The sequence below is a fragment of the Neofelis nebulosa genome, chromosome 13 (genome assembly GCF_028018385.1).
Source record: "Neofelis nebulosa isolate mNeoNeb1 chromosome 13, mNeoNeb1.pri, whole genome shotgun sequence".
Classification (NCBI taxonomy): Eukaryota; Metazoa; Chordata; class Mammalia; order Carnivora; family Felidae; genus Neofelis; species Neofelis nebulosa.
This window is the reverse complement of record NC_080794.1, coordinates 76,399,490-76,425,550: the sequence shown is the minus strand read 5'-3', so window position 1 is coordinate 76,425,550 and position 26,061 is coordinate 76,399,490. Positions and strand designations below refer to the sequence as shown.

Sequence of the window (26,061 nt, the reverse complement as noted above, 5' to 3'; positions counted from 1 at the left end):
TTGTTGTCAAGGAGCCCAAAGGTACCTGGACTATTGGGTTAATATTTATATCCTAAAAGTAGATGTTCTCTCCTCCACTGCCATTTCTGTGGGAGCCCACTACCGATTCAACTGAAATAAAAGATGATCTATTGTCTAATAGTTTCTAAAACAGAACGGAAATAAAGATTGTAGGGCACTCAAATAATTGAAGCAGGCAACAGAGATTTCAGAGCCATAAAATGCTCTGTGACTTGCTACTTTGTTGATAGGAGGAACGGGGGAAAAAGAGATTTAAGAAGGAAAGCGTATTTTAAACACGGAAGAATAATGTTTAAGGAATGGCTAATTTGTTTCCCTCTAGAAATCTTCAGTACATGGTTCTCTGGGGAAGTCTAATCAATTAAAACCCAACATGCTATTCCATTTGTGAGGGGCATGAGAAATACATTTCTCGTGTTATTACATAAATGAATCTCATCTTCAGGGCTTTGAAATACAACTTCATCCAGACCGTAGTGAATTTGTATGCCGTCTCATCTGTCTGCATTACAGTGAAATTGATTTTATGATTCCTTACTCATAAATTACAGGCCTAAGGCAGTCACAGACTTGGAAATGCCTTTGCTTTGTCTTTCCTAGTCTCACAGGCTGGGCGTGTCACTTGCTTTTTTTCGGAACTACACCTAACTCTTCCAGCTTGCAATTCAGGTTAGAGTTCTCAACCTTAAAAATGTGTTTCGAGAAACAGTGGTCTGCTATACCCAGAATGTGTTCTTGCCTTGTTTGGATCCTCTAACCTAAATGTTATCCTTGAAGGCTTTGGCACCTTATTGGAATTAAACGTTTTCTTAAGAATTCAAGGAATGACCACCCTGCCATGCGAATGAACGCACCTAACAACATGGGTACCATTATGAAACTAGCAGCTACAGATGTCAAAGGATGTCTTCCTTCTTTCCTTGCCTTCATCTCCTCAGCTGAGAGCAAAGTACCCCATGGTGGTGCTTGAGTTTCTGGCAGTCCCCCTGGGTCCTACTTTCATGTCAGGATCTTGTTAGTCATCAAGAGTCAAGAGAATTATTACCTAATGCCCCCTCCCCTACCTTTTTTAAAAGAGAATTTCTGTGGGTTCCTTGATATACTGACTAGTCTAGCGAGAGTGAAGAATAAGATCATAATATAAAACTATGAAGCATGCTGTATTTCCTTCAGTTCCTCAGATTCACCCTTGGGAGATTAGGCTACCTCATGAAGACTGAGATGGGAACGGCAACAGGTCAGGGCTCTTCATGTTGCTCCCTGGCAGGTACGACCCCTAGGTTGTCCTGTCTTGCAGCCTGACCTCGGGCTTGAATGTCAGGATTGGAAGGGAGTATTGAACTGAGAACCAGTGAGGGTTTACACATTCTGTCTCTTCACACATATCCAGCATGTGGCTTCTGAATTCACCTCTCCTGTGTCCATCAACCCCAACTGCTTCTCAGTGGGATCTGTAGCCACCTTGTGCCCAGTAAAGAATGGGGATCAAGGGAGCAGTGTGTTCAAGCAAGGAGAAGAGTGTGGTTTTTTTACTCAACCAAATCTTATGCCTCATGTTCGGGCCATTTTTTTAAGCCTACTTAAATCTTTTGGTTTTAATATTTCAATGGACTTTTTGCCTTCTCCGTCTAGAATAGTTCTGGAAAGAGATCATTTAAATCAGAACAGTTTATTACTGGTCATCACCTGAGAAATTATGGGCCCGAAAGCACAATTGTGTGAGCTGGTGCTGTATACCAATCTCAAAATAAGAAAGGTAAGGCAAAACAGCTAATGGCAGTAAACATCACAGGAAACAGACCCATGTTCCGTTTCTTGCTGACTTGACTTTATGGTCATGAGTTCTCAGAATATCCAGCACATCTCTAGGTCCAAGTAAGAATATGATTTGGTCAAGACTTGAGTTTTAGATTTTCCCTTTAGATGATCTGCAACACTACAGTCGACCCTTGAACAACACAGGCTTGAACAGCACAATGTTCACTTACATGCGGATTTTTTTTTTTTTTGATATAGTGCAGTACTGAAAACGTACTCTCTATTCTTTATGATTTTCTCGGTAATTTTCTTTTCTCTAGCCTACTTTATTGAGACAATACAGTATATCACACACATAACATACAAAATACATGTTATTGACAATTTTCGTTATTGGTAAGGATTCCAGTCAACAATAAGCTATTAGTAGTTAAGTTTTGGGGGGTCAAACATTATATACAAAGTTTTGACCTTGTGTGTTGGGCGGGGGCGGGGCTGGTGGTTGGAGATCAGCATCCCTAACACTCTGGTGTTGTTCAAGAGTTAACACTACATCCTTCTCCCTGTGCTCTCACAACAGTTGGGTACTATTTCTCTGACGACCTTCACCGATGTGTGTTGGAATTTATTTGTTGAAGCACAATGAGCCCTCATCTGTGACTCTAACTTCCTAAGGGCAGAAATTGCTGCTTCTTGTTTTCCTGGCACCTTACAATGTGGCTCATGACACGTTCTCAACAAATATGTATCGAATAAACCAATTTATCGTTTTGGTCTTGATGACATCACATTTCTGATACCTGTTTAGAAATGCTGTTATAAAAAACCTCTAACGCACACAACAGTCAAACCGTACGAGGAGTGAGTGTATGTGAAACAGACTTAGGTGAGTGTCCCTGATATGGATAGTGGGGTATAGATCAAGTAAAATCAAAAGCCAGCTTCCTAAGAGCGAGGGCCATGAGAAACAATGTCCCCGCAACTAAAAGTTCTTCCATTTCTTCCATCCATGGCTCCTTCGGCATCAAACTTTCATGCATTGGCTGCTTCTACCTGCTTTTTTCCTGATAAAGAGTTTGAGTCACTCCTATAAAATTTCAACTTGAACAATTTTACATGAATTCTTTAAAGTCCCTTGAGATAAGCTTTCCAGATGAGACACTGCAAATTTCTTAACGAATGGCAGTCTGAACCAGGTTTTTGGTCTAGGGATTGGATTGTGCATTCCTCAAATGCGGTTTTCCTTTAAAGCAGCTGAAAGCAAGGAGGGTAGTTTCAAGTCTTCGATGCCTAAACTTACCTCACTACATCCACTCAACCTGCTATCCTGTGTCCTTCTAAAACTGTTTTCAGTAACATTGGCTACAAAGAATCCTGGGTAGGTGGGATTAATAATCCCATTTTTCTCTCGCTGGCTGTGCCGTGTAGTACATGTTTCTTTCAGTTTCCAACTACAGCAATTTGGCAAAAATTCAAACGGATGGAACAAGCCTAGAGTCTAATGGTCTCAGATGTCAGGGAAAAAGTTTTTATATGTGTTACAAATACATTAAGATTACTTATAATGAATTGTTTCTCTAAGACTTGTATAAACATCCCTTCCTTTGCAGACATGATTATCAAGGAGCTGGGTGGAGGATATACACTTGGGGGGGATTTTTCAAGCTATACATTCCCCCTCCTCAAACATTCTGATTCTATCCCTTCTTGTTCTCTGCTAGGAATCAATGCTATAGTGACCCATTAACTGGTGTGTGTGTGTGTGTGTGTGTGTGTGTGTGCGCGCACGTGCGTGTAAGAGAGCTCTACGCCCAGTGTGGGGCTTGAACTCATCACCTTGAGATCGAGAGTCACATCCTCCACTGATTTAGCCAGCCAGGCGCCCCAACATGTGTCATATCCTTTTGTGTGTTACGAGTGATTGTTTCAGACTTATCAGTGAATAAAATGTTTTCAATTAGAATTCTATAAAAATATAAGACACTTTGCTTAAATTACATTATTTATTTTTAGATTATCCCTCTTAGTCCTGCATGCATCATCAGCACAAAAAGTTGAACTTGATCACAACCTCCTTTTGAAGAGATAGTAGGTACACGATCACCATCTGAAGACTTTTTCTTCATAGGTGGCCCAAGAATTCCAGGCCATGGTAACACTGTCAGTAACCTACACAATGTTTGATAGAAAAATTTACCAAATATCCTTTGTTTAATGTAAACAAGGCAGGAGGCCAAACAGAGCATTGCAATAACACTATTTTTACAGGGCCCAGAAATATGATTATCTATCATGTTTTAACACATCGAGTGTCTCAATGACATGCATATTTTGATTAATTGTAAAACCCAAAATATAACTACCATATAACTTGTTTTTTCACTTCACTGCAACTTGTCAATGCCTGTGAACTTCATAATTAAATGGTAGTTATATATTAATGCAATAATTTATGGAAATATGTCACCCTGAATTACAAAGGAATTCCATAATTTGTGCCCTGTAAAATGAAGTGTAACAATCTTTACACTAGCAACAGTGTAAGCAAGCTAAGGATTTTGGTCCTTTTATATATATATATATATATATATATATATACATATATATATATACACACACACATATATATATATGTACACATGTACACACATAATGTACAATTAAACCAAAGAGCTATGAACCCTCTCACAGCTTCCATATTGCACAGACAGATACATTATGAAAACGTTACAGAGTTATAATGGGAGTACTACGTGATAACTGCCTAACGACAAATCTGAGTTTTATCAAGTAAAGAACGTGGCTCATTACTAAAAATGAAATCAAAGACTCTTCTGTTAGAAGGTTAAAAGAAAACGTGCACACCCATTCCTATTGATATGAAGCAAGACTAATGTTCGGCTTGGAACCTGCTACGGCGATCGGCTGTGAAGGCGGTACTTTCTGCCCAGCACAGTGCATTTGAGTCACTGGTTTGCAAGCACTGAGTAACAGAGATATTTGGCTTCCACAAGACAGTACGAAAAAGACTAGGAACGTAGCACATTGTTTCACTGACAAATCCAGCTCCCTGGGAGAACTGGCTGGCTCGAGGTCTGTCTGAACTAAATACCAAGAAGAAAGAAGGAAAAGAAACTTAGGAGAGAGACAACTTACACCTTAAGCTTTAGCTGACTACAGATCAAAATCATTACAATAACTTAGGAAAATAATTATGTTTTAAGAAGCAACACACACACACACGAGTTAAAGCTTTTCTGAGCTTGGTGTCATATATTCGCTATAAGGTCCCATTGTGAAATCAAGAATAAAGTAGTATTTGGCTTTAGAGGTAACAGCCTCGCTATTACATCCACTGAACACTATGAAAACATCAAGAAATATCTAGTATCTCTTCATGCCTTATTTTCAATAAACCTACATCAAAGTAGACTACAACTATGTCTAAAAACGGAGATGCTGCAGTGTTCCTTCGCGTGGGCTGATCAATAAACACAGGGAACTGAACAACGCTTTCCCATCATTAAAAAATCATTTGAAGAAAATCATGCACAAAGTGACTATCTCCCACTTTTGCTCTTCCTTGTTTTGCTTAATAAATGTGCTTAGACTGAGCTAACAAAGATCTGCATTAAATTAGAAATGTCGTCTTCTCGGTTTAACAGGGGTAAGCATTCTAGAGCCAAGAATATTCGTAATCCTTTGATATTCTGCTCTTACTAAATAGCCAAAACTAACTAGAAAATAAATCAGAAACACAAATACAACAAAATTTGCAGTAGGGGTAAAACGTGCTTGGATGCACATGCCACGTGATGTTATGTATGCAAACGTGCTCCATAAAACAACTTGTTACAAGGAGCAGGGAAGGCTCCTTCCAGGCTGGGAAGCCTGACAGTCCACTCCCTCAAAGTATCAGTAAATAGAAAGATAAAGGGCAAAGTGCTGCTGCTTAACATTTCAGGAAGAGGAGGAGGAGAGCAAGAAGAGGAAATTAAAAGCCGTATTTGAGTGATAAGCATCACTTAAAAGAACAGAAAGCGGATTAGCAAACACATTTTGTAAATCAAGTATAAGCATGCTGTGCACAGCGCAGCCTTCCTGAACCGGTCCTTCATATATACCCAATTTACCCAAATTCTTTCACATGTAAACAGGACACGCTGGTTTTCTTTTGAAATCTCTTTAGAATCATTTAAAGCGAGAGACTGAACAAAATGAAAAAATAAATGTAAACACTGAGGAGGCCACTGGCATTTTGATTGCTGCCTAAGAGTTATCAGTCAGTTCCCACCTATGGTAGTTCAATAAGAAATCAAATTACAAAGCAATTTTATAAAGCAACTTTCAGAGAGGGATAGATAGAAGGAAAAAAAAAAGTTCTCAACCCAATGTATGTTAATTAGCCTAAAAAATACTATTTTAGCAAACATTACCAATGGTGAGCACAAATTCAACATTGTTGTAAAAATGACACAGTTTAAATACACTGGGACCCATACGTGAAAATCAATCGCTAACATGGCTATGTGCACAAAAGAGTAAAAGAACGTTTCTTTAAAAAATATATATATTATATTAATCAAGAATTTCTTCATCATATTAAATTGTTATTCTTAGAAAAGCTGAGGAAAGTTAATGGTGCTCTACACATTTTTATCTCCTAATATTAACTCAACTCACTCGATGGTTCCTGAATTGTATTTTTTCTCATCTACAGTTTTTTTATTTTTCATATTGTTTGATAAGAATTCTGACCTTAAAAAGTTATAAAATTAGTTTAGTTTAGTTTTGTTTTGTTGCTACTTATTAATCCAAAAGAATAGAAGCATTTGAGTCCCAGAGTCAAAATGCCTTGCTACCTAAAAGGATATTAAAATAACAGAAATATCTTCAAAGTCATGACATCAGAAATTTTGCAGCTTTTCACACAGGCATTAGAGATGCTTATTTCCTGAAGTTCCTTTGATTGTATCCTGGATTCAAGGATGTGCCATCTTATATAGAGAACCATCACGGTAACGCCAATGAAAACAACATTATACAACATTTTACTAAGACTGTCCACTCCATGTGTTCTTAAAGGTTCTGTCCAACTTATAGCAGTGCTTCATTTAAAAAGGCTTTTTTATCCTCTCGGCGGGGTGCAGCTGAGTCTTTTTTTGATGAAACGTGTACTGCAGTTCTGCTCCCTCTGTTCTTTGGAGGATGCTATTTACGGGGTGGAGGAAGCGTGGTATTTCACAAATGCGATGGCCGCCAGCTCCTTACAGAACTCCTCTAGCACGATCACACCCTCCAGCAATGTGATGTGGTCAATACTGGGGAAAGGAAAGCAAGCAAGCAATCAAATCGTACCAGCAGATGATGAAGTTTTGGTGAAATTTTTAGATAAAAACATGTAAAACACTGGCTTACATAGGGCCTTCAGGTTCCAAACCAAGCAATCGCTTTCTGACTAACAGAAGCTTGGGAGTAAAGTCTTGAATACGCTGGATTCTAACCATGAGGTCTCCAACAACCTGCATCAGAGACAAAATGAACTGGGTTCTTGAGGTCAACTACCTAGGGTTTTTCAGGATTAAAAAATTGCCTATTACTCGATTTCCTATTACTAAATAAAAAACGTCACCTCGCACTATTCACATAACCGTCTTTGGCAAAGGAGTCCTATCTGGTCCCTAAAATATAAAAGTTACATATGGGGCCCCTGGGTGGCTCAGTCGGTTGAGCATCTGACTCTTGATTTTGGCTCAGGTCATGGTCTCTCAGTTCGTGAGACTGAGCCCTACGTCGTCGGGCTCTGCACTGAGAGCACAGAGTCCGCTAGGGATTCTCCCATTCTCTCTCTCTCTCTCTCTGCCCCTCCCTGGCTCATGCTCTCTCTTTCTCTCTCAAAATAAACAAACTTTAAAAGAAAAATTTTAAAATTTAAAAAAAGTTACATGTATTATTGAAAAGAATAAACTGTCTTTTTTCCTCCACACACCATCGTACAGCAATGACTTCTAGACAGCAGATGTAAAATCTTTTCCATCATGTGACACTAATGACATACAATGATAAGTAATGTTAATGGACATGTTAACCACGTCTATTAATCATCCAGATGTTAACTGGACAGGTTTGCCAATCCTAGAGAATATAACAAAACTAAGAACTCACCCTGACGATTACAGAGAAGAGGGATCTACAGCCAGAAGCAAGGTTTACATAAGGATCCAACAGGTACTCGTGTATGTGTGGATGAGGGAAGAGAGAAAGTCTAGATAACACGGAAGTGACTTGTAAATTTACATCATATGGCTGTGGAGAGGTAAAAAAAAAAACAAAGACATTTGACATTGTTTATACATGTATATATACCTGAGCACTTCATTCACCATTTCAATTGGTCTTTTCAAGAAAGGAAAATATCCCATCTTATTCCTCCCTCCAATGAAAACAGTCATTAAGATCTTTTAAAATACGGTAGGCTCATTTTAGAAGTGATACTCTTCATCTTTTAGATTACTCAACTACCACCAATGATCAAGAGCCTGTACACAATAAAATAAAGTCATATGCATCACCAGCCCAGAACCTTCTGGGCAGAAGGGAAGTATTTGGGGACAGAAATGACCACCAGAAGCCTCACAGCGAATGAGAAGGTTCAAAACGGTGATTACAGACAAGGATCATCTCCTTTATCACAAGAGCATTAACTCTCCCCAAATAATTATACATCTGTGTACAGTTCCTCATCCATTTTTTATACGTAGTATCACAATTTTACTTGAATTCGATTTTTTAAAATTTTTAATCTGTTTCCTCCTCATAGAAAATGGCTTGGAGGTGCTTTACAAAGTGCATCAAAATCAAAGAAAAGGGCACACTGTACAAAAATGGTTGCTGTTACCGTCTCTAGAACTTTCAACAGAAGTCTTGCTCCTTCCAGTTTCCTTCTAGGCAGCCAAAGGAAACTGAGTGGCTGAGACAAAACTGGCTTCCGTGGGAGGGCTGGGGGCGAGCGAGGAACACACGCCAAGCCCGGGGAAAGGAAAAGGGATTCAGGACAAGTGAATGTTAACCATGGACTCTGCCTGTTTCGCTCCCATTCACTGAGCGGACGCTAAGCGCCTGACACAACGAACACCAACTAAGAAGGGAACATCTGGCATTCAGAGGACAACAAATGTGAGGGCACAGTGCCAGAAGACAGCAAAGGTGCCTTCACGTGAAAAAAGACCTCAAGTCGTGTGTTGTGAGTCCAACTGTACCATTTTTGTTTTTAAACACGAGATCCACGAACATGGATTTTCTGAAAGGGCAGAAAACTATCCCTAAGTCTCTCTTATTCACAATTGGGCCTCGAGCAAGATAAATGAAGGGAGATACAATTCCTATGGAAGGGGAGTTTGGAAAGCATATTCTCCGACTTGATAATATCTGCAACAGAACAGCCTCCAGGACTCAATTCATAAGGAACAATGAACTCCCATTAAATTGTGTTTGAGGCACAAAAGAAACATTTTTGCAAATCCTTAGAAGAATGCATTTGTAAAGCATGTGAACAAAATCCCTTAAAATACAACTTAAGTACAGTTTGGGATGTGACTTGTTTCAGGTAGTTGAGGTTTTTAGGTCACAAATTCTTCCATTTATAGGAGCTTAAATAAAGAAGTCAAAATTTGGCTTTCAGCAAGGATAGAAATTGCCACTTAAACTTTGTATTTTCTTCATAAGGTGTTACTTTGGTTTTTAGCTTTGTTTGAACAAGAACCTATGTCCTACATTGTTTAAGACATTTAAGGCTGACTGAGATTATATTTTAACGTGAAAATGAAAACAAATCTCAGCTACATAGAAACTTACCTCTGAAATGGTCTCTACTTCACAATGGTAGTAACTTTAAAACAAGTTGGCCTTTTTTCTTTAATACAAATATCCCTTTTTTGGGTTAGTAGAAGTGTTTATACCTATTTTGGACCTCTTTTCTACTTTGTACAGCATTCACCTGAAATGAAAGCTGGCCAGATTTTTCTGACAGGTCAAATGGGCTTGGTGCATCTTTGCGCTCACGTTACATACAAAGCTGGAATTTTAGGACAATACACTTTGGACTTAAAAGCATACTGATGACAAAAAAAAAAAAAAGAAAGAAAGAAAGGCGGCATACTGAAGTTACCAGCAAACTCAGTCTCCACCCTTCTACTAAAAGGATAAACTGGGGCGCCTAGGTGGGTCAGTCGGTTAAGCATCCAATTCCTGATATTGGCTGAGGTCGGGAGATCAAGCCCCAAGTCGGGCTGTACGTGGGGCTCTGCGTGGAGTGTGGAGTCTGCTTGGGATTCTCTCTCTCCCTCTCTCTCTGCCCCACCTCTGCTCACACTCTCTCCTTCAAAATAAATAAACTTTTAAAAATTAAAATTAAATAATTTTAAATTAAATAAAATTAAAAAAATAAAAGGCTAAATTTACCGACAACCAAAACAATACTGTTTAGTCAAGTTTAAAGTTTTCTTATTTAAATTTTTACTTCTCTTTATTTTTAAAGTTTACTTATTTATTTTGAGAGAGCGAGCATGAAGGAGTGGGCATGAGTGGGGCAGTGGCACAGAGAGAGGGAGAGAGAACTGCAAGCAGGTTCTGCCCTGAGCCTGAGCTTGGGTCCAATCTTTAGAACTGTGAGATCATGATCTGAGCTGAAATCAAGAGTCGGACACTCAGCCGACTGAGCCACCCAGGCAGCCTCTATCTCAATAATTTAATAGCCTCTGAAACTTCTAAAAACCCGTGTATTTAACAAGGCTTTGTATTTTTTAAAGGATTAAATTGTTTTTTTCATTCAGTTTTTACAAGCAAATCTAAGTAGGAGGTGATGGCAAATAATACCAGCTTCCCCTTAGAAGAAGGAAATGTGACACGTGGCTCAGTTAGCCAAGACGAAACCCTTCCCTGTCAGGGCAGAGAGAAGCTGAGCCTCCCTACATTCGGGTGTTCTTTACGTTCCGCTCATGGACCTCGGCATTTTGCTATCTTTATAAAATCATCACAAACGGTACTAAATGTGTTATAGAGTACTTTTTAAAAATTAACATTGTGACAACACAATAGTACCAACGATACTTGAGTGTAATTGAACATGCAGAAACTAGCTACTTTACGAATTAGCTGCAGTCAATGTTTAATCCCAGACTGGGAAGCCCCGCCCTAGCAGAGATGTACACTAAGAAAATTACAAGCAAACATCACCCTCAGCGAAAACACATTCAAAAAAGAAAGAAAATGAAACGAAACCAAGCACGCTCGGCACGCCGGGGCTCATGATTATCTCTGAGATCTGACTGCATCGTGTTCTTACCAAAAAAGGCTTGGAAAAACCACGCGTTTAAAGACAAAAGGCTTGAGGCCGTGCCCCGCAGCGTAGGAGCTTAAGTCACACGAACTGAAACTAGGGATTCCTCCCTGACAAAATTCCAGCAAAAGTCTGTCCTGCCTATCATTCAGGGTTACGGAAGAATGGTGGAGACAGGGTGGATGAACCGGTTCTGCCCCGTGACGTGCGACCCGCTGAAATAAGAAAAACTCTGCAGCATTTCAGGATATTTTGTCTCCGAATTCCCTTTTATATCGGCACTCTGCAAACTAAAGGGAAAAATACCCAAGATCCAGAGAAAGCCTAGCAAACCAGCTCAAACACCACAACGAACTGATAAACCCTGCTTGCTACGCAGGAGGCTTACGCAGCCATCATGCAAACAGCACACCCACCAGATCCGGACTGAACAACCGACCCACCAAACCCGAGAAATACAGCACTTGCCATTAAGAGGTTAAAAGAAAAAAGGACTTACTCTATCTCTTTACTGATTACTACCAGAAACAGTCCTGTCTGAAGCGGAACCCAGTGAAATACTTCTTAAATTATAATTTCTTTATTTGGCTTTCTGGTTATTGAGGACAGCCTGCCTATGGAGTAAATTTCTTTTATTAACTCCCTCTGCTCACATAAATATTTAACTAAAATGCTGAAAAAGAACAACTACTTTAATATACAATTTTAAATTAGTTCCGAATTGGTGAAGTCAATTTCTGTGTTAAGGCAAGTACCATGCCAGGTGGTTTTATTTCAAGCGTACATCCCAGAGTGTAAGGCATTTCAAAGCTGCATCCTCACTTTGTTCATTTTTCAAGGAGGGAGGGACGGAGGGAGGGAGGGAGGGAGGGAGGGGGGGGTTCCGTAATCCCAAATTCATTTCTCCTGGCTGTCAGTGAGACACACAGGGCAACAGAGCAGAGGATGGTATTTTTTTATCTACCTTGGAATAAGTAAATTTACCTTTTTTATTTCACCTCCCCCTTCTGAAAATGAGTCTTATTCCTAAGTCCTTTGTCTGAGGAAGCGGATTCATCTAATATTGTTCCGTAATGTTAATGAGACCAGAGTGCTGGAGATTCAATTTGAAATGACATTTAAGGTCTTCTGAATTGAAGGTTGACTCAATCTGTATCTGTACTAACTATACTAAAAGGCTTTCTAAGTTCATCGTAAAACGGAAGCACTCTAATCACCTCCAAAATGTGTTAAGGATATTAAGACAACAGCCTATAATGGGAAGGGAAATACAGAATTTGACAACAGCCGTCAGGCCAAATGAAGGCTTTGAACATAACAAATGCATCAGAAACGCACTGGTTGTTGCCAGCTGAGCTTCACGAAAACAGAACTACTTTATTAAAGATCTAAACTAAGACTAGAGATGAATCCACGGTGAATAGTAACAAAACAATATGACAATTAATATTTTAAAGCTTATTACCTGATCGAGAATTCTTCCCATTCTGTCAAATAAAACTTTCAAAAAATGACCTTCAAAGAAAGTAGCTTCTAAATTGCACTTTTCCAATGCTTTTGGAGACCCAGGCCACTCCCATCTTAAGCAGATAGCACAGTAGTCCCGGAACTAGGGAAAAGCATTTGCATCATTAAAGAACAAACCGAAACAAATGGAGATTAAATAGAAAGTATTTCCTCACAGAGGCATGTAAATATGCACCTGCGTGCCCAGCGTTCCCTGTGAGGTGCCCGTGGGAGAGGGAGGGAGAGATGACTTGGGTAACAACACCCTCACTAGAAGCACAGGTAAGACTCTAACACCTGTACCAACATAGGCTGATGAATAAATAGCATGTGTTTTCCTTTAGAGGAACGTAACTCTTTACTTATTTTTAATCACAGATTTAGAGAATATTTAAAAAGCAAAGTAAGTCCTAGCCACATTTTCAAATTGATTTGGAAACGTTGCATGCAAACGGATGAACAGATGTACGTTGTCGGAGAAGGCAGGCTTGGCTTTCCCATGGCGCACCTACAGGGGGCGCGCTGTCACAGGACACATCAGTGCTGCGTGGAGCGTGCTCCGCAAATGGTTTGCTACCCTCGCAGTGAAAAGGAGCTCAAAACCCAGAGTAAGCGTTTAGACACCTTTATTGGGGGCGCCTGGGTGGCTCAGTCGGTTATGCATCTGACTTCTGCTAAGGTCATTATCTCCCAGCTCGTGGGTTAGAGCCCGGCGTCGGGCGGACAGCTCAGAGCCTGGAACCTGCTTCCGATTCTGTCTCCCTCGCTCTCTGCCCCTCCCCGCCTCACGTTCTGTGTCTGTCTGTCTCTCTCTCAAAAATAAATAAACATTAAGAAAAATTTTAAAAAAAACAAAAACCTTTATTGCATTTAACTGAGTAACTGTTATGTCTGTTGAACATAAAATAATCAGGGCTGGTAGTTTATGTTTTTTCTTTTCACCTTTTTACCAAAGTGTTGGTAAATAGGCTGGAAATAACAAGGAACTGGCCCTTCACTCCTCAGTTTACCACTGGGATAAACAACATGGATTTTCATAAGCATAAGATCTCACATAATAAAAATAAATTTGAAAAGTCTTCCCCAATATACAATTTACTTAAGTTTAAACAAAAGATATTTAGAGCATAGTTTTCTTCCCCATTCTTTCACTTTTCAGATTCTCCTTATTCAATAAAGCGACATTACTTTGACCTCTCTAGTTTAGAAATTACCTGAATTTGAAACAAAACATGTCCTCACCATGAAGCACTAACTTTGATTTTTTTTTATTTTTCTTTTTTCTTTTTTTCTTTTTTTAAATTTTTTTTAAATTTTTTTACTAACTTTGATTTTTAAAAGAAAAACATATTTAAAACCACCAAAAAGCCAGCTTCTTCAGTATATTGTGAGTTTTAGCTGATTTGGCTTTCAACAGACCATTTTCTATCCTTAACCACTCACCAATATTTAATTAAGCATTTTTCCATTAACATATCTGAAATTCTGACCTAGACAGCAATAGTTTAAAAATTGTTTATCTCTCTTGTCTGTTTTCTAGCACTTCTGAAATAATCCTAATAAGTGCATTTGTAGAAAATGGAAATGAAACTTCACAGAAAGAATAAAAGCAGTTTAAACTTCCAGGGGAGACTACTGAGGTTGGGACCACTATTATATTGCCTTTACTTTCTCGTTCATGAAAGTGCTAGCTTGATGTGAAATACTGGGGTTCAGGAGCAAACAGTCAAGAAGAATTCTTGAGGCATCTTTGGTACAAAGAGGTGGTTTTATTAACGCATGGGGACAGGACCTGTGGGCAGAAAGACTGCACTGGGGTTGTGAGGAGTGACTGATTCTGTACTTTCAAGTTGGGAGGGGGTCAGGGACAGCGTTAAGTCTCTAAGGAATTTGGAAGCAAGGTTTCCAGGACCTTGAGGGGGCTAGCTGTTGTTAGGAAAAGGTCATTTACTACTGTCTAAGAGTAAAAGTTTAGTCATGAGACCCTTCAGATATATATTAGCGGGCCATATGTTTGGAGGATGATTGCTAACATATATTCTTGGGGGGCAGAGATAAAGGAAGTTTCTACAAGGATTTTTATAGAAGACTTACAGGATCCTGGAGGTTGGGATGATGTTAAGCTGAGACAGCCTTTTGCCCCTAGCAAAGGGTCAACATCGAGGCAGCTGGGTTCCTAGAGGAAGGTCACTCTGCCTGTCTCAAGGACTTGCCGACGGGCTAGTAAGGGAGTTTACTTTTTTTTCTGTATTTCTTTTGCCTTTGTTCTCCACATCACTAGCTACAGAATTACTCTAGTTATTCAAGCAGTAATGTGGATTGCATTCAGGCTTAAAGTACTGTGAATTAACTATAGGTGCATGCAAATTAATTATACGTAACAGCACACTTCAATCTCAAGGATTTAAATGAAAATTAAATGTGTATTGTTCTGACTTGAGACATTTCAAAACCGGGAATTCTGTGAAATGCCAGAGAGGGAAGACGACTGACAGAAGGCTGTTTAGTTCACTTCTTCACAGATGACCTCTGAGAGAGTCCTTCCAGACAGGCAGAGAAATCCTGCGCAGGGGCAGGGCATGAGGGGGCGGGCACTTGTAAATAAATAACGGTGTGGGTGAGAACAGAGGTGGAGAGGGGGTCAGGGCAGTGCCTGTGGATTGAGAGCAAGGGTGGGTGGTAGATAGAAACATTTAAAAGTTATGTTTTGGATCAGCAGGGAAGAGGATTGGGGGGAGATACAATTTGAAGTATAGAAAGAAAGAAAAGAAAAGGAAGGAGGGGTGAGAGATAGAGGGGAAGGGGAAAGTGGGGGGGAGAGGAAGACACAGGAGAAGGGGAAAGTGGGGGGAGGGAGACATAGGGGAAGGGGAGAGGGGGGAGAGAAAGAGAAGGGTGGGGACGGGGTGGGGAGAGAAAGAGAAGGGTGGGGACGGTGGGGGGGAGAAAGAGAAGGGTGGGGACGGGGCGGGGGGAGAGAAAGAGAAGGGTGGGGACAGAGGGGGAGGGAGACACAGGAAAGGGAGAAATAGGGAAAAGGCAGAGGGATGGGGGGGAGGGAAGCAAACATAAAGAAAGAAATCTTGGGACAGAGACACAGTGAGTAAAAGGCATAGTAAGGTCACCTGCCGGAAGTTAATGTCGCAGAGGGAGTTCAGGTCTTGCAGAGAAAGGGAAACCTCTGGAGAAATGACCGTGGGTAACAGGACAAGGTGTGTATGTACACTCTTACTAGATTTCATGTCCAAAAATAACTACCTCACTTACCTGCCTATGAGCATCTCGGAGGTAGGTGTCATATCCAGTGCCCTCGACATGGTAGGATGATTTTGCTTCATCGGGTACCAGACAGAGAAAACTTCAACGAAAAAAGCCACAAGCAGTAACATAAATACTCTGACAATTCAGTATCTTTATGTCTTAAACTATGGAGTAATATCTTCAGTTTAGCCAAACACTGATGCAAATGGAAACCCGAAAAACAAAATGACATAGGCATAAGTACTTAATCTTGAATCGGTTTTACTGATTACGCTTTCATTATCTCAAAGGTTTTATTTAAAAATCACTCATTTCACTTAAAGTAGAAGGAAGCCTAAGACGACAACTTCTTTCTACATTACAGCACAATGAGAGACCGCCGTTATCTGCTCATCTCAGGAAACCGGCTTCGAAGTAATTGAACCGAAGATTTTTATGCACCCTAATTTTACATCTTGAGCCACAGGCAATCTCTCTAAAGTCACCTGCCAGAACCAGGCATAGCAGTGATAGCACTGCAAAGGCAGAAAGAGAACATCGCCACAGAAAGCACACTTAAAAAAAAAGTAAAAACCACAGTTACCAAAAAGGTAGAGTCCTAGGCTTAGTGTAGGTCAGTTCACGTGTACTAAGTACAATCTGTCAAACCGGAAATTCCCCCTGTTGTTCCAACTGGGAATTACTTACAATGATTGTTATTAAAACAAAGTAGGGTACTCTGAAGGTTTACTTAACCACTATTGTTTTTGTTTCTATATTCAGACAGCTCTTCTCTTCTGCTATTGACTGTTGCACCTAGGCTGTCACTTGCTACATAAACATGACAAAAAGCTGATATAATCTTTAGATAAAAGAAGGGAAAATTGAATTCACAATATATCACTAGAACAACCTAAGAACAGAGCTATCATAGGTTATAAAACCAAGCAAAAGAAATGTAAGTCACATTTACATGGCAACTCACCTATTTACAATTTTATGGACTTCGGTTTTCCCATCATTTTTGGGGTGGTCTGGAGTAGCAGGAGGTGAAGAACTAAGCCACTCTTGATTTGAAAGAGTGTTATCTGGTGAAATGTCAGTAAATAACGGGTCTTCTTCGAGATCTCTACGTTTAATTTAATGATGTATTAAAAAAAAAACGAAATTTTAGTACATTTTCTAAACCAGAAGATGGTCTACCATTCTCTTTTCTAATGTCTTAGAAAACATTACATAACTTTACCAGTAAAACAATTACATTTTATAGGGATATTAGTATCTTACATGCACATCAAACTCAAGAACGCGTTGATTTTGTTAGGTTTAATGAATACCACTTGTGACTTAAAGGGATGGTGCTATCATGGCATCTAAACTTTATTTTTGAAAATCTTGTAAACGGTAAGAGGTGTTTTTTTTTGTTTTTTTATGAATAAGGGAGAGAAGTAGGAGGAGAGAGAAAATTGCGATTCAATATAAGATGCTGAACTTGCAGAGTCAGATAGAAACTTACACGGCTCCTGCTATCAATCCGTTTTCCACCACATCTTTATCTTCTGGACACACAGGCTTATATTCAGTATAATTTCTTTCTTCTAGGTTTCTTAGGACCAAGTTGTAAAGAATGTGCTCGTTGGGTTTTTGTAAGAGATGTTCGAACATTCTTAATGTCATTATGCTTATCTGAAACCAAAAATGATAATAAAGGCTGAGAAATATGTCTAAATACATTATTCTTCTTGCCATCCTGTGAGTCATGCTTTCAATTTTTATTTACTGGTGTATTTTTAAATCATTTTTTGAAGTTTATGTATTTATTTTGAGAGAGAGCAAGAGCGCACGAGCCAGGGAAGGGCAGAGGGAAAGAGAGAGAGAGAGAGAGAGAGAGAGAGAGAGAGAGAATCTAAAGCAGGCTCTGCACTGTTAGCACAGAGCCTGATGCAGAGCTCGAACTCACAAACCGTGAGATCGTGACCTGAGCCAAAACCAAGATTAACCCACTGAGCCACCCAGGCGCCCCGCGTGCTTTCAATTTTTAAAGCCACGTGAAGAGGCTGCACTCAAAGCATCACAAGTACATTAAAGTCATATTTCCAAGAATGGAAGTCCAATTCTAAATCATTACATAGCATACCTCATCAGATATGTGATCACAATGTTCTATTAATCTATGTCTTAAAGGGTGTCTGCTAATTTCGGCCAGAGTTTCTGGTTCCCTCTGTTCTCCAAGGATAAAAAACACCATTTCTTGAAGCAAAACGTCAGAGGTTACTTGCCGAACAATGCGATGGAGCAGGGCAGTTGATGTCAGAATACCCATCTCAGAACTGGGCATAACAAACAGGTAATTAGTGGGCAAAAATAACATGAACATAGCAACTTTTTCTTTTTTTAATGGAAAAGGGCCACTCACGTTTGCATCAACTGAGGTTCCATAACGCCAATAAAAAATCTTTCATGAACAGCTTTGGCAAGAGCAACAGCAGCAGTCTAGAATATAGGAGAAGCATCATTATCTTCTTTTGTTTTCATGGAAAAGAGAGATTAATCTGTAACATCGACAAGCCAGTCTGCACCCTCCATCTGAATTAATGTGGAAAAACAAACTTGCCTATTGACCATCTTGTTGATGGCACATAAACCTGGCTTAGATGTTAGCTACTTGGTCCTTTACATTTCATCTAAATTTCCAAGAACAAGACAGATAGGACAAAAATATTATCCCAATCACATTACAGTATTAGCATCTCCCCAAGGAGTTGAAATGGTGGAAGGTTGATGTCACCTTATGAAGCTTTCCACTGTAATACTTAAAGACATATAAGGTCAGAGCTTGAGCTGTGATTTATTCCAGAGTGGCAACACACACACACACACACACACACACACACACACACGCACACACACACACGCACATGTTTTTTTGTTTGTATTTATTTTACTGTGCTATCCCAAAATAGACATTTACATTTAAAAATTATCAATAAATAACAAAAAAAAATTCACACCTTTTGTGCTTCCTTTATGAGTTGATCACAATAATCAAACCAGGAAAGAAATGAAATTAAGGCTCGTTTTCCTGGAAATGCTGAAGCATCTTCTTTATGACTGTATGAGTCCAAGCTGTAGGACATGGGAGAGAAATGCTTAGTCCAAAGTTATCTGAAAGCATTCATCCAGTTCAGTACATATGGAAAGATAAAGGTATGTGAATGAACTTACACAGTAAGATATATTTACACAGGCGATGCCGGATGACTAAAGAAAGCCAAGGGGAAAAGAAAACCTTTTAAATCAAAAGTTGTAAATAATTTCACTCATTAAGTGGAAAGAGAGAGACTAACAAGAACGCAGCTGTGGAGGAAAAAAACACACAGACAGCTCCTCATGCTTCCGCCATAAATATGACCAAGTGGCAGGAATGAAGTGTCTGAGGTTCTCAGCCGCTGGGATGGAAGAAAAGGAAGGTAAAGGAAGGTGTGCAAAAAGAAACAAGCAGCCTGCTTCTCTTCCTGCCTTGCAACACAGTAATAAAGTAAACCCATGGGTCTGCCCTACGGATGTTGGCAGAATATCAGGGGGAAAAGACAAGTAGGGGGGTCTGGAGAGCTCAGTTTGTTGAGCGTCCGATTCTTGATTTCGGCTTAGGTCATGGCCCCAGGGTCACAGGATGGAGGCCCACATGGGGGTCAGGTGAGTATGGAGCCTGCTTGGGATTCTCTTGCCCTCTCCCTCTGCCCTTACCTTGCTCACACTTGCTCTCTCTCTCTCAAATAAATATTTTAAAAAGTGGAAAAAAAAAAAAAAAAAAGACAGGTAAAAACCAAGGAAGAGTTAAAAATACACAGAAAAATTACATCAGGTTATTATACTAAAATATTAGGCTGCTTATAGATGATGGGATTAGGGGCAATTTTCCTCAAACTGCTTTATAAACTTATAAATGTTCTGTGATGATCACATCTAACAATGAGAATCAGGGGGGGCCCCAAAAGACGGGTAAAGGGGGTAAAAAAATAAGGGAGGAGGAGAGACTCCATATACACAGGCCACCAAACATGAGACTCCCCTAGAGGCTGCAGAAAGTATTTATAAAAGGATGTTCTGTCTTTTGGAGGGAAAAAAAAAATCAGATACAGTTATTGGTTTTAATGTAATTAAGGTCTTAATTGATCAGTATAATGGAAAAATACGCAGCAGCTGTATTGTTCCCATACCAACTCATTCCTGATTGGTAACAAATTTAAAATGGGTCTCCGAACATAATCCCATTTAGTGATCGCAAGTAATGTCCCTCTTTCCAAAACTAAACGTTTATGTCACTGCCAACAGAAGTGAACTTAAAAGTGTAGGTGGAAGAAGCCACGTCTAGGGGAAAACACAATAACGGTGCTCACCCCCAGTTAATTGCCTCCACGGTCTCGATATCTAGCGGATCCACTGACTGAGGTAGGGCCTTGTACAGCGAGGCGAGTCTGTCGGTCAGCAGTTCGCACAAGCAAGTGCTCTGTGTGAGGCACCTGGCGGCCGCAGGCTCCGGCAGACTTACTAACAACATCAAGCCCTCGCAGGCTTTCACAGCTATTCGGCCATCCTGATGGGAAGAACACACACCCCTTCAATTTTTGAATTAGACGTATGTGAGGCAAGTTGCCTGGAAAAAATTGAACTTAAATAGATTTAATGTTTTACACGAAAATAAGGATCTCTATATATGTATATATATATATTTTTTCTATTTCAAACGCATGTAACTGTGATCAGGATGTGGGGTGGGGGGTGGGGGGGAAGAGTAAAGGAGACTCACGGGACTTCTAGTAAGATTTAACAGGGAATTCACTAAGTTGTAATCCTGGTTGGGACGGATGACGGTGGCCTCCGGTAGTGAGGTGACGGTGAGATTATCCAGGCTCGTGGACAGGTCGTCTAGCTGGTGAGGAGGCTCATCATCTAACTCTGTGTGCTCCAGCCCCGTGGCACCAGACAGTTCCTCTGGCTGACACGACTGTCCCGTGTCTGTTGACAAGGAATCCTGACCTTGACCTTTTGATGTGTCTTCTGAAATTACATCTGGTGTTCCTTTGGAAGCCAGTGATTTCAACTTATTCTGAAAAAGAATACATGTTCTGTAAGATTCCTTTCAAAACACTTATAAAACAGAAGTCACATTTTTATTGGTTTTTCTGTAATTAACATCCTATAATTCTACAGAATTACAATTCTATAATTAACATAAAGTCTAGCCAACGTAGCAACAGATAGAAGAAGTGTTAGAACAAATGAAAATACTCAGACTTCAACAAACTGTGTTTTAAATGTTTTATTTTACTTACTTATTTTAGATATTTTTTAATGTTTATTTATTTATGAGAGAGAGAGACAGAGGGCGAGCTGGGCGGGGGCAGAGAGAAAGGGAGACACAGAATCTGAAGCAGGCTCCAGGCTCCGAGCTGTCAGCACAGAGCCGGACGTGAGGCTCGAACCCACCAGCTGTGAGATCATGACCTGAGCCGAAGTTGGACGCCCAACTGACTGCACCACCCAAGCACCCCTAAATATTTTTAAATTGCAGAGGCATCTAGAACACTTGTCACACTAACTGCAGAATGTACCATGACCACAGCAATGAACAGTACTAGTGATAACTATTTTGACTACTGCTACAAACAACTCATGTTAGTGGGGGGAAAAAGAAGATTCAGGAGTTTTCAATTGCAATTAAATGTTTCCTCCTCACTGGGTTACTGAAAATACATAGCCTCCACATTGATTCTTTTAGGACTGGTTTTCTAAGATGATTTTTCTATGTTTTCCTTTGTTTCCTATGTTTACTTTAGAAAAAGGACTCGATATTGTCAGGACTTTTTTTTTTTTTTTTTAACATTTATTTGTTTTGAGAGAGAGAGAGAGGGAGACAGAGAGAATCTCAAGCAGGCTCTGTGCTGTCAGCATGGAGCCCGACACCAGAACTCGATCCCATGGGCTGTGAGATCCTGACCTGAGCTGAAGTCAAGAGTCAGGCGCTTAACTGACTGAGCCACCCAGGTGCCCCTCTTCAGAACCTTTTTATTAGTGTTCTTGATGGAAACAGATTTACTGGACATGTCGGCCCCACCCCCCCGACACACACACCCAGACACAAAGAGAATCTCAACCGAAGCTAACCATTCGTTTCAAGGCAAAGAGTATTTTGTTTTCCATTTGAACACAAGAACAAAAATCAAATCACACACGCAGGTTAGACGTCATCATAAACCAGCTTCTCCACAGGCCCGATCACCATATTTCACCTAGCACAGAGGTGCATTAAATGCTGAATGAATTCAAAGTTCTATTTCCAAAGTTAGATGATAGCTATGATAAATCACTTTTATTACAGTTAAAAATATAGTTTGGATCAATCTTCTTGAGAAATCGAGCCCGCAGCACACGTTAAAAGGAAACGCTTCTGTAGAAAGACAGAGCCGTCCCGTTTCCTAGAAAACTGCGTATCACAATCTTTATGAATGTAAAACATTCGATTCCATCTAAAATTCTACTAATATTGTTGGAAGTGGTATCTCAGATAAGAATGGCAAAGGGCAGAATACTCTTAGGACTGCACTCAATCCTTAAACTAGCGTTTCTCAAAGTAGGACTCAAGACTGTCAGGGTCACGGTCTTCTGTGGGGCTACAGAAAATCGCAGACGCCTGCGTCAGACCCAGACCTGCCGAATGGGAATATTCGGAGGAGGAGCCAACGAAGCTGCATTTTTATTTGTTTGCTCGCATTCCTGAGTATGGTTGACAACGTTAGATTCCTGTCAGTGTCCAACAGTGTGGTGGAATCCACGTCTCTTAAAAGTTCCATAGGCGATGAGGAAATGCTGCCTTCTCTTGCACTTTGGTTCTTCCCGAAACTTTCTGCTCTAGGGATCTTAATGACAGCCAAAGCACATTTATACACACAACCCTCAGATCTCTTGAACACAGACTTCTCTCCCAAATCGCAGGTTTGCGAGACCAGATACCTGCCAATTCTCTCCAACAGGACACCAGGAGGACTCGGAACCTCCAGAACCGTAATCACCATCTTTCCCCTCAACATAAGCTCCCCCAGGGCTCCGTTCTTTCTGTCAGCGACAGCCTTGCTGGTTCAGGAGTTCACACATTCGTCATCCTTTCTCTTCTTCCTGCACGAGACCCCACCGAATCTACCTCTGGCGTCTCCTCAACATATTCACTTCATTCCAACCCACTGCTTCCCGCTTACAGTCCATGTCACTTTTCGTTGGGGTTACTCCCCCAGCTGCCGAGTTAGTTCCTCTGCTTTTCCTTCTCCACTCAAAGGGATCCACTGTACAAGATGCTGCCGCCAACTGAACTTCAGGCACAGATACCACCGTGTAGTAACATCCCTGCTCCAAAATCTTCAATGGCTCCCCAGTGACTGCAGGTATGTTCACACTCCTCGTCCTGCCATTCAAAGCCTTTGACCAACTCCTTGTCTATCCCTTCAGGCCCTTCGCTTATCACATATCCTAAATGTACTGTTTCCTGACCACACCACACACTTCTGTACCTTCCTTCCCTTACTTATGTTCATCTATTCTTCTCTAAACATCTCTCGAGGCTCACATCAAAGGTAGTTTCTTCTACGAAGTCTTTCCTGACCACCGAGAGCAGATGTAATCCTTTCAGCCTATCGAGGCTTAAGGTACTTTTACTTTGTACCCTTAAGATACTCACTTTACCTCAGATTATAGTCTGAGTATGAGCCTTACCCTTGTCACCAGACTATACGCTCCTTTAGGACAAAGACTGTTTCTAACTCATTTACCATATGCATTTAAATCATAGGAGATGTTAACTGTGGCTGATATAAATGAAAAGAGAGATTAGACTTCAGGGGACACATGCATGAGAATTGCAAAGTACTTTTGTTATCCTCTACACTTACGAGTAATATAGCTGCATTGTTCTGAAGATTCATTCATTCAATAGTGTTACTTAAGCAGTTATTATACATTATACTGGATATTAGAGAAGCTGTGGGAACCCAAAGATTAATGAGACAGGGTCCTCGTCCTCAAGGAACTTATTGGCCAGCAGGAGAAAAGAAAATGCACTTAAATAACTCTAATGCCAGGGAGACTGTAAAAATTACATTAAAAGCTTATGAACAGTCTTGAGAAAATGAAGATACCTACCACCTCAGGCTGTGGAGAGGTATGTGCTGTAAGACTGGCATATTACAGCAGACATGTCACTGATTCCGGGGGTTCTTTGGAGAGAGGTCTAAATATAAACATTTCTCAGGGCACCTGGGTGGCTCAGTCGGTTACGTGTCTGACTTGGCTCAGGTCATGATCTCACGGTCCGTGAGTTCGAGCCCTGCGTCGGACTCTGTGCTGACAGCTCAGAGACTGGAGCCTGCTTCAGATTCTATGTCTCCCTCTCTCTGCCCCTCCCCTGCTCATACTCTGTCTCCCTCTGTCTCAAAAATAAATAAAAACATTAAAAAAAAATTTTATAAAAAAATATAAACATTTCTCTGAGGACAGGTAAATAAAGGGTATCTCACCATCACCTTACATATGCCCACAAATTTTCTCTGCTTCTATCTATGGCTGTGTACTTCTGGGTAAGTTGCAGAGATTCTGATAAAAAGTCCTTTTAAAGCTTAAGCTCGGGCAAAAATCCATGCATTTAAGTAACTAGGGTATCTAAGAAAACTTTAGTAAAAGTGCACTTCGAGAAGAAACATCTGACTTGGCCAGACTGAGATACTTGATATATTTATATCGAAACCTAAAGGACTGTAATATCATTCTAATGAATAAGTCCTTGAAATCTGAACTCATAAATGTATTCCAGCCGTTTTGAAGCAAACTTTCAAAATATGAGGCGCATCACGAGAAACTGGCATTCACAATCCTCATCTTCAACCAGAAACTTAAATGCATGCAATGGTGCAGCTCGGCTGCCTGTCCGTCTTCATCAGGAGCGCAGAAGCGGATCTCGGGTGGCTTAACTCCGTAAAGTGAGATAGAAAACAAACCCACCCACTAGACTGGCTCAAGCTTTTAAAGACAAAACCAAACCCTGACAACACTCACTCTGACAAGGCTGTGGAAAACGGGAACTACTCTCATACGTTGTTGACGGGACGCAAAACGATAAGCCCATGTAGTAAAACGGTGCGGCAGTTTCTTACGAAAATCAGAATACACTTGCCACACGATCCCGCAAGCCTACTCTCAGGTAGTGACCCAAGTGTGTGAAAACCTAAATCCACGCACCAAAAAAACTAGGTGTGAATGTTCAGAGGGGCTTTTTTCATAACTGCCCCACACGGGAAACAACCCCAAGTCCCTCAACTGGTTAAATGCATGAACAACGGTGACGTATCCATATGATGGAATACTACTCAACAATATCAAGGACCAAACTCGTCCACGAACCTCCAATACATTCTGCCAAGGAAAAACAGCCAGACCCCAAAGGCTGATTACATTTCTGTGACTTTCTGTACAAGAGGAAACCTGGGACGGAGACACATCAGTGATTGCCGGGGACAGGGGTGGAGACAGGATGGCTACAAGGGACGTGCTAAGGGCGGCGCGACTGTTGTGTAGCTCGACTGTGGTGGTGGCCACGTGACTGTGTCAAACTCAGAGAACTGTAGACCCAAAGAGGGGAAACTGCACTATATGTAACTTATACCTAATCTAGGGGGAAAAAAAGAAAAGAAAAAAGAGAAAAAGATTTTTTAAAAAACTAAAAAATCGAAACTGTTTTTTCTACCATATTCCTAATAATTTCACTGCTGAAAACAAAACAAACAGTTAATGAAGAAGAAAGTACACAAAAATCGTCTGATTTAGGGCCACCTGGATGATTAGGTCGGTTAAGCATCTGACTCTTAATTTCAGCTCCCATCATGCTATTACAGTTTGTGGGTTCAAGCCCCGCATTGGGCTCCGTGCTGACAGCGTGGAGCCTGCTTGGAATATTCTCTCTCTCTCTCTCTCTCTCTCTCTCTCTCTCTCTCTCTCTCTCTCTGTCTCTCTCTCTCTCTCTTGCTCTCGCTCTGCCCCACCCCTGCTCATGTGCACACGCGTGCTCGTTCTCTTTCTCTCTCTCAAAATAAATAAACTTAAAAAAAAATTGTCTAATTTAAAACTAGAAGTAAAACCCAAAATATTAGTTGATG

At 40.5% G+C, this 26,061-nt stretch overlaps 1 protein-coding gene across 2 annotated transcripts in view; it reads right to left on the bottom strand.

Annotated features, from left to right (window-relative positions):
• Positions 1-3,763: 3,763 nt before the first annotated feature.
• Positions 3,764-26,061, bottom strand: part of FHIP2A (FHF complex subunit HOOK interacting protein 2A) — a 92,643-nt gene continuing 70,345 nt past the window's right edge. For both annotated transcript variants that reach the window (XM_058697869.1, XM_058697868.1), the window contains exons 6-17: positions 20,673-20,972; positions 20,263-20,459; positions 18,874-18,988; positions 18,279-18,355; positions 18,000-18,192; positions 17,379-17,548; positions 16,848-16,991; positions 15,890-15,980; positions 12,582-12,725; positions 7,945-8,085; positions 7,198-7,301; positions 3,764-7,100 (exon numbers count right to left, since the gene is read on the bottom strand). In XM_058697869.1, the coding sequence (XP_058553852.1) occupies positions 6,995-7,100; positions 7,198-7,301; positions 7,945-8,085; positions 12,582-12,725; positions 15,890-15,980; positions 16,848-16,991; positions 17,379-17,548; positions 18,000-18,192; positions 18,279-18,355; positions 18,874-18,988; positions 20,263-20,459; positions 20,673-20,972 (1,782 nt within the window). In that variant the 3' untranslated portion in view covers positions 3,764-6,994. The remainder of the gene's footprint in view (positions 7,101-7,197; positions 7,302-7,944; positions 8,086-12,581; positions 12,726-15,889; positions 15,981-16,847; positions 16,992-17,378; positions 17,549-17,999; positions 18,193-18,278; positions 18,356-18,873; positions 18,989-20,262; positions 20,460-20,672; positions 20,973-26,061) is intronic.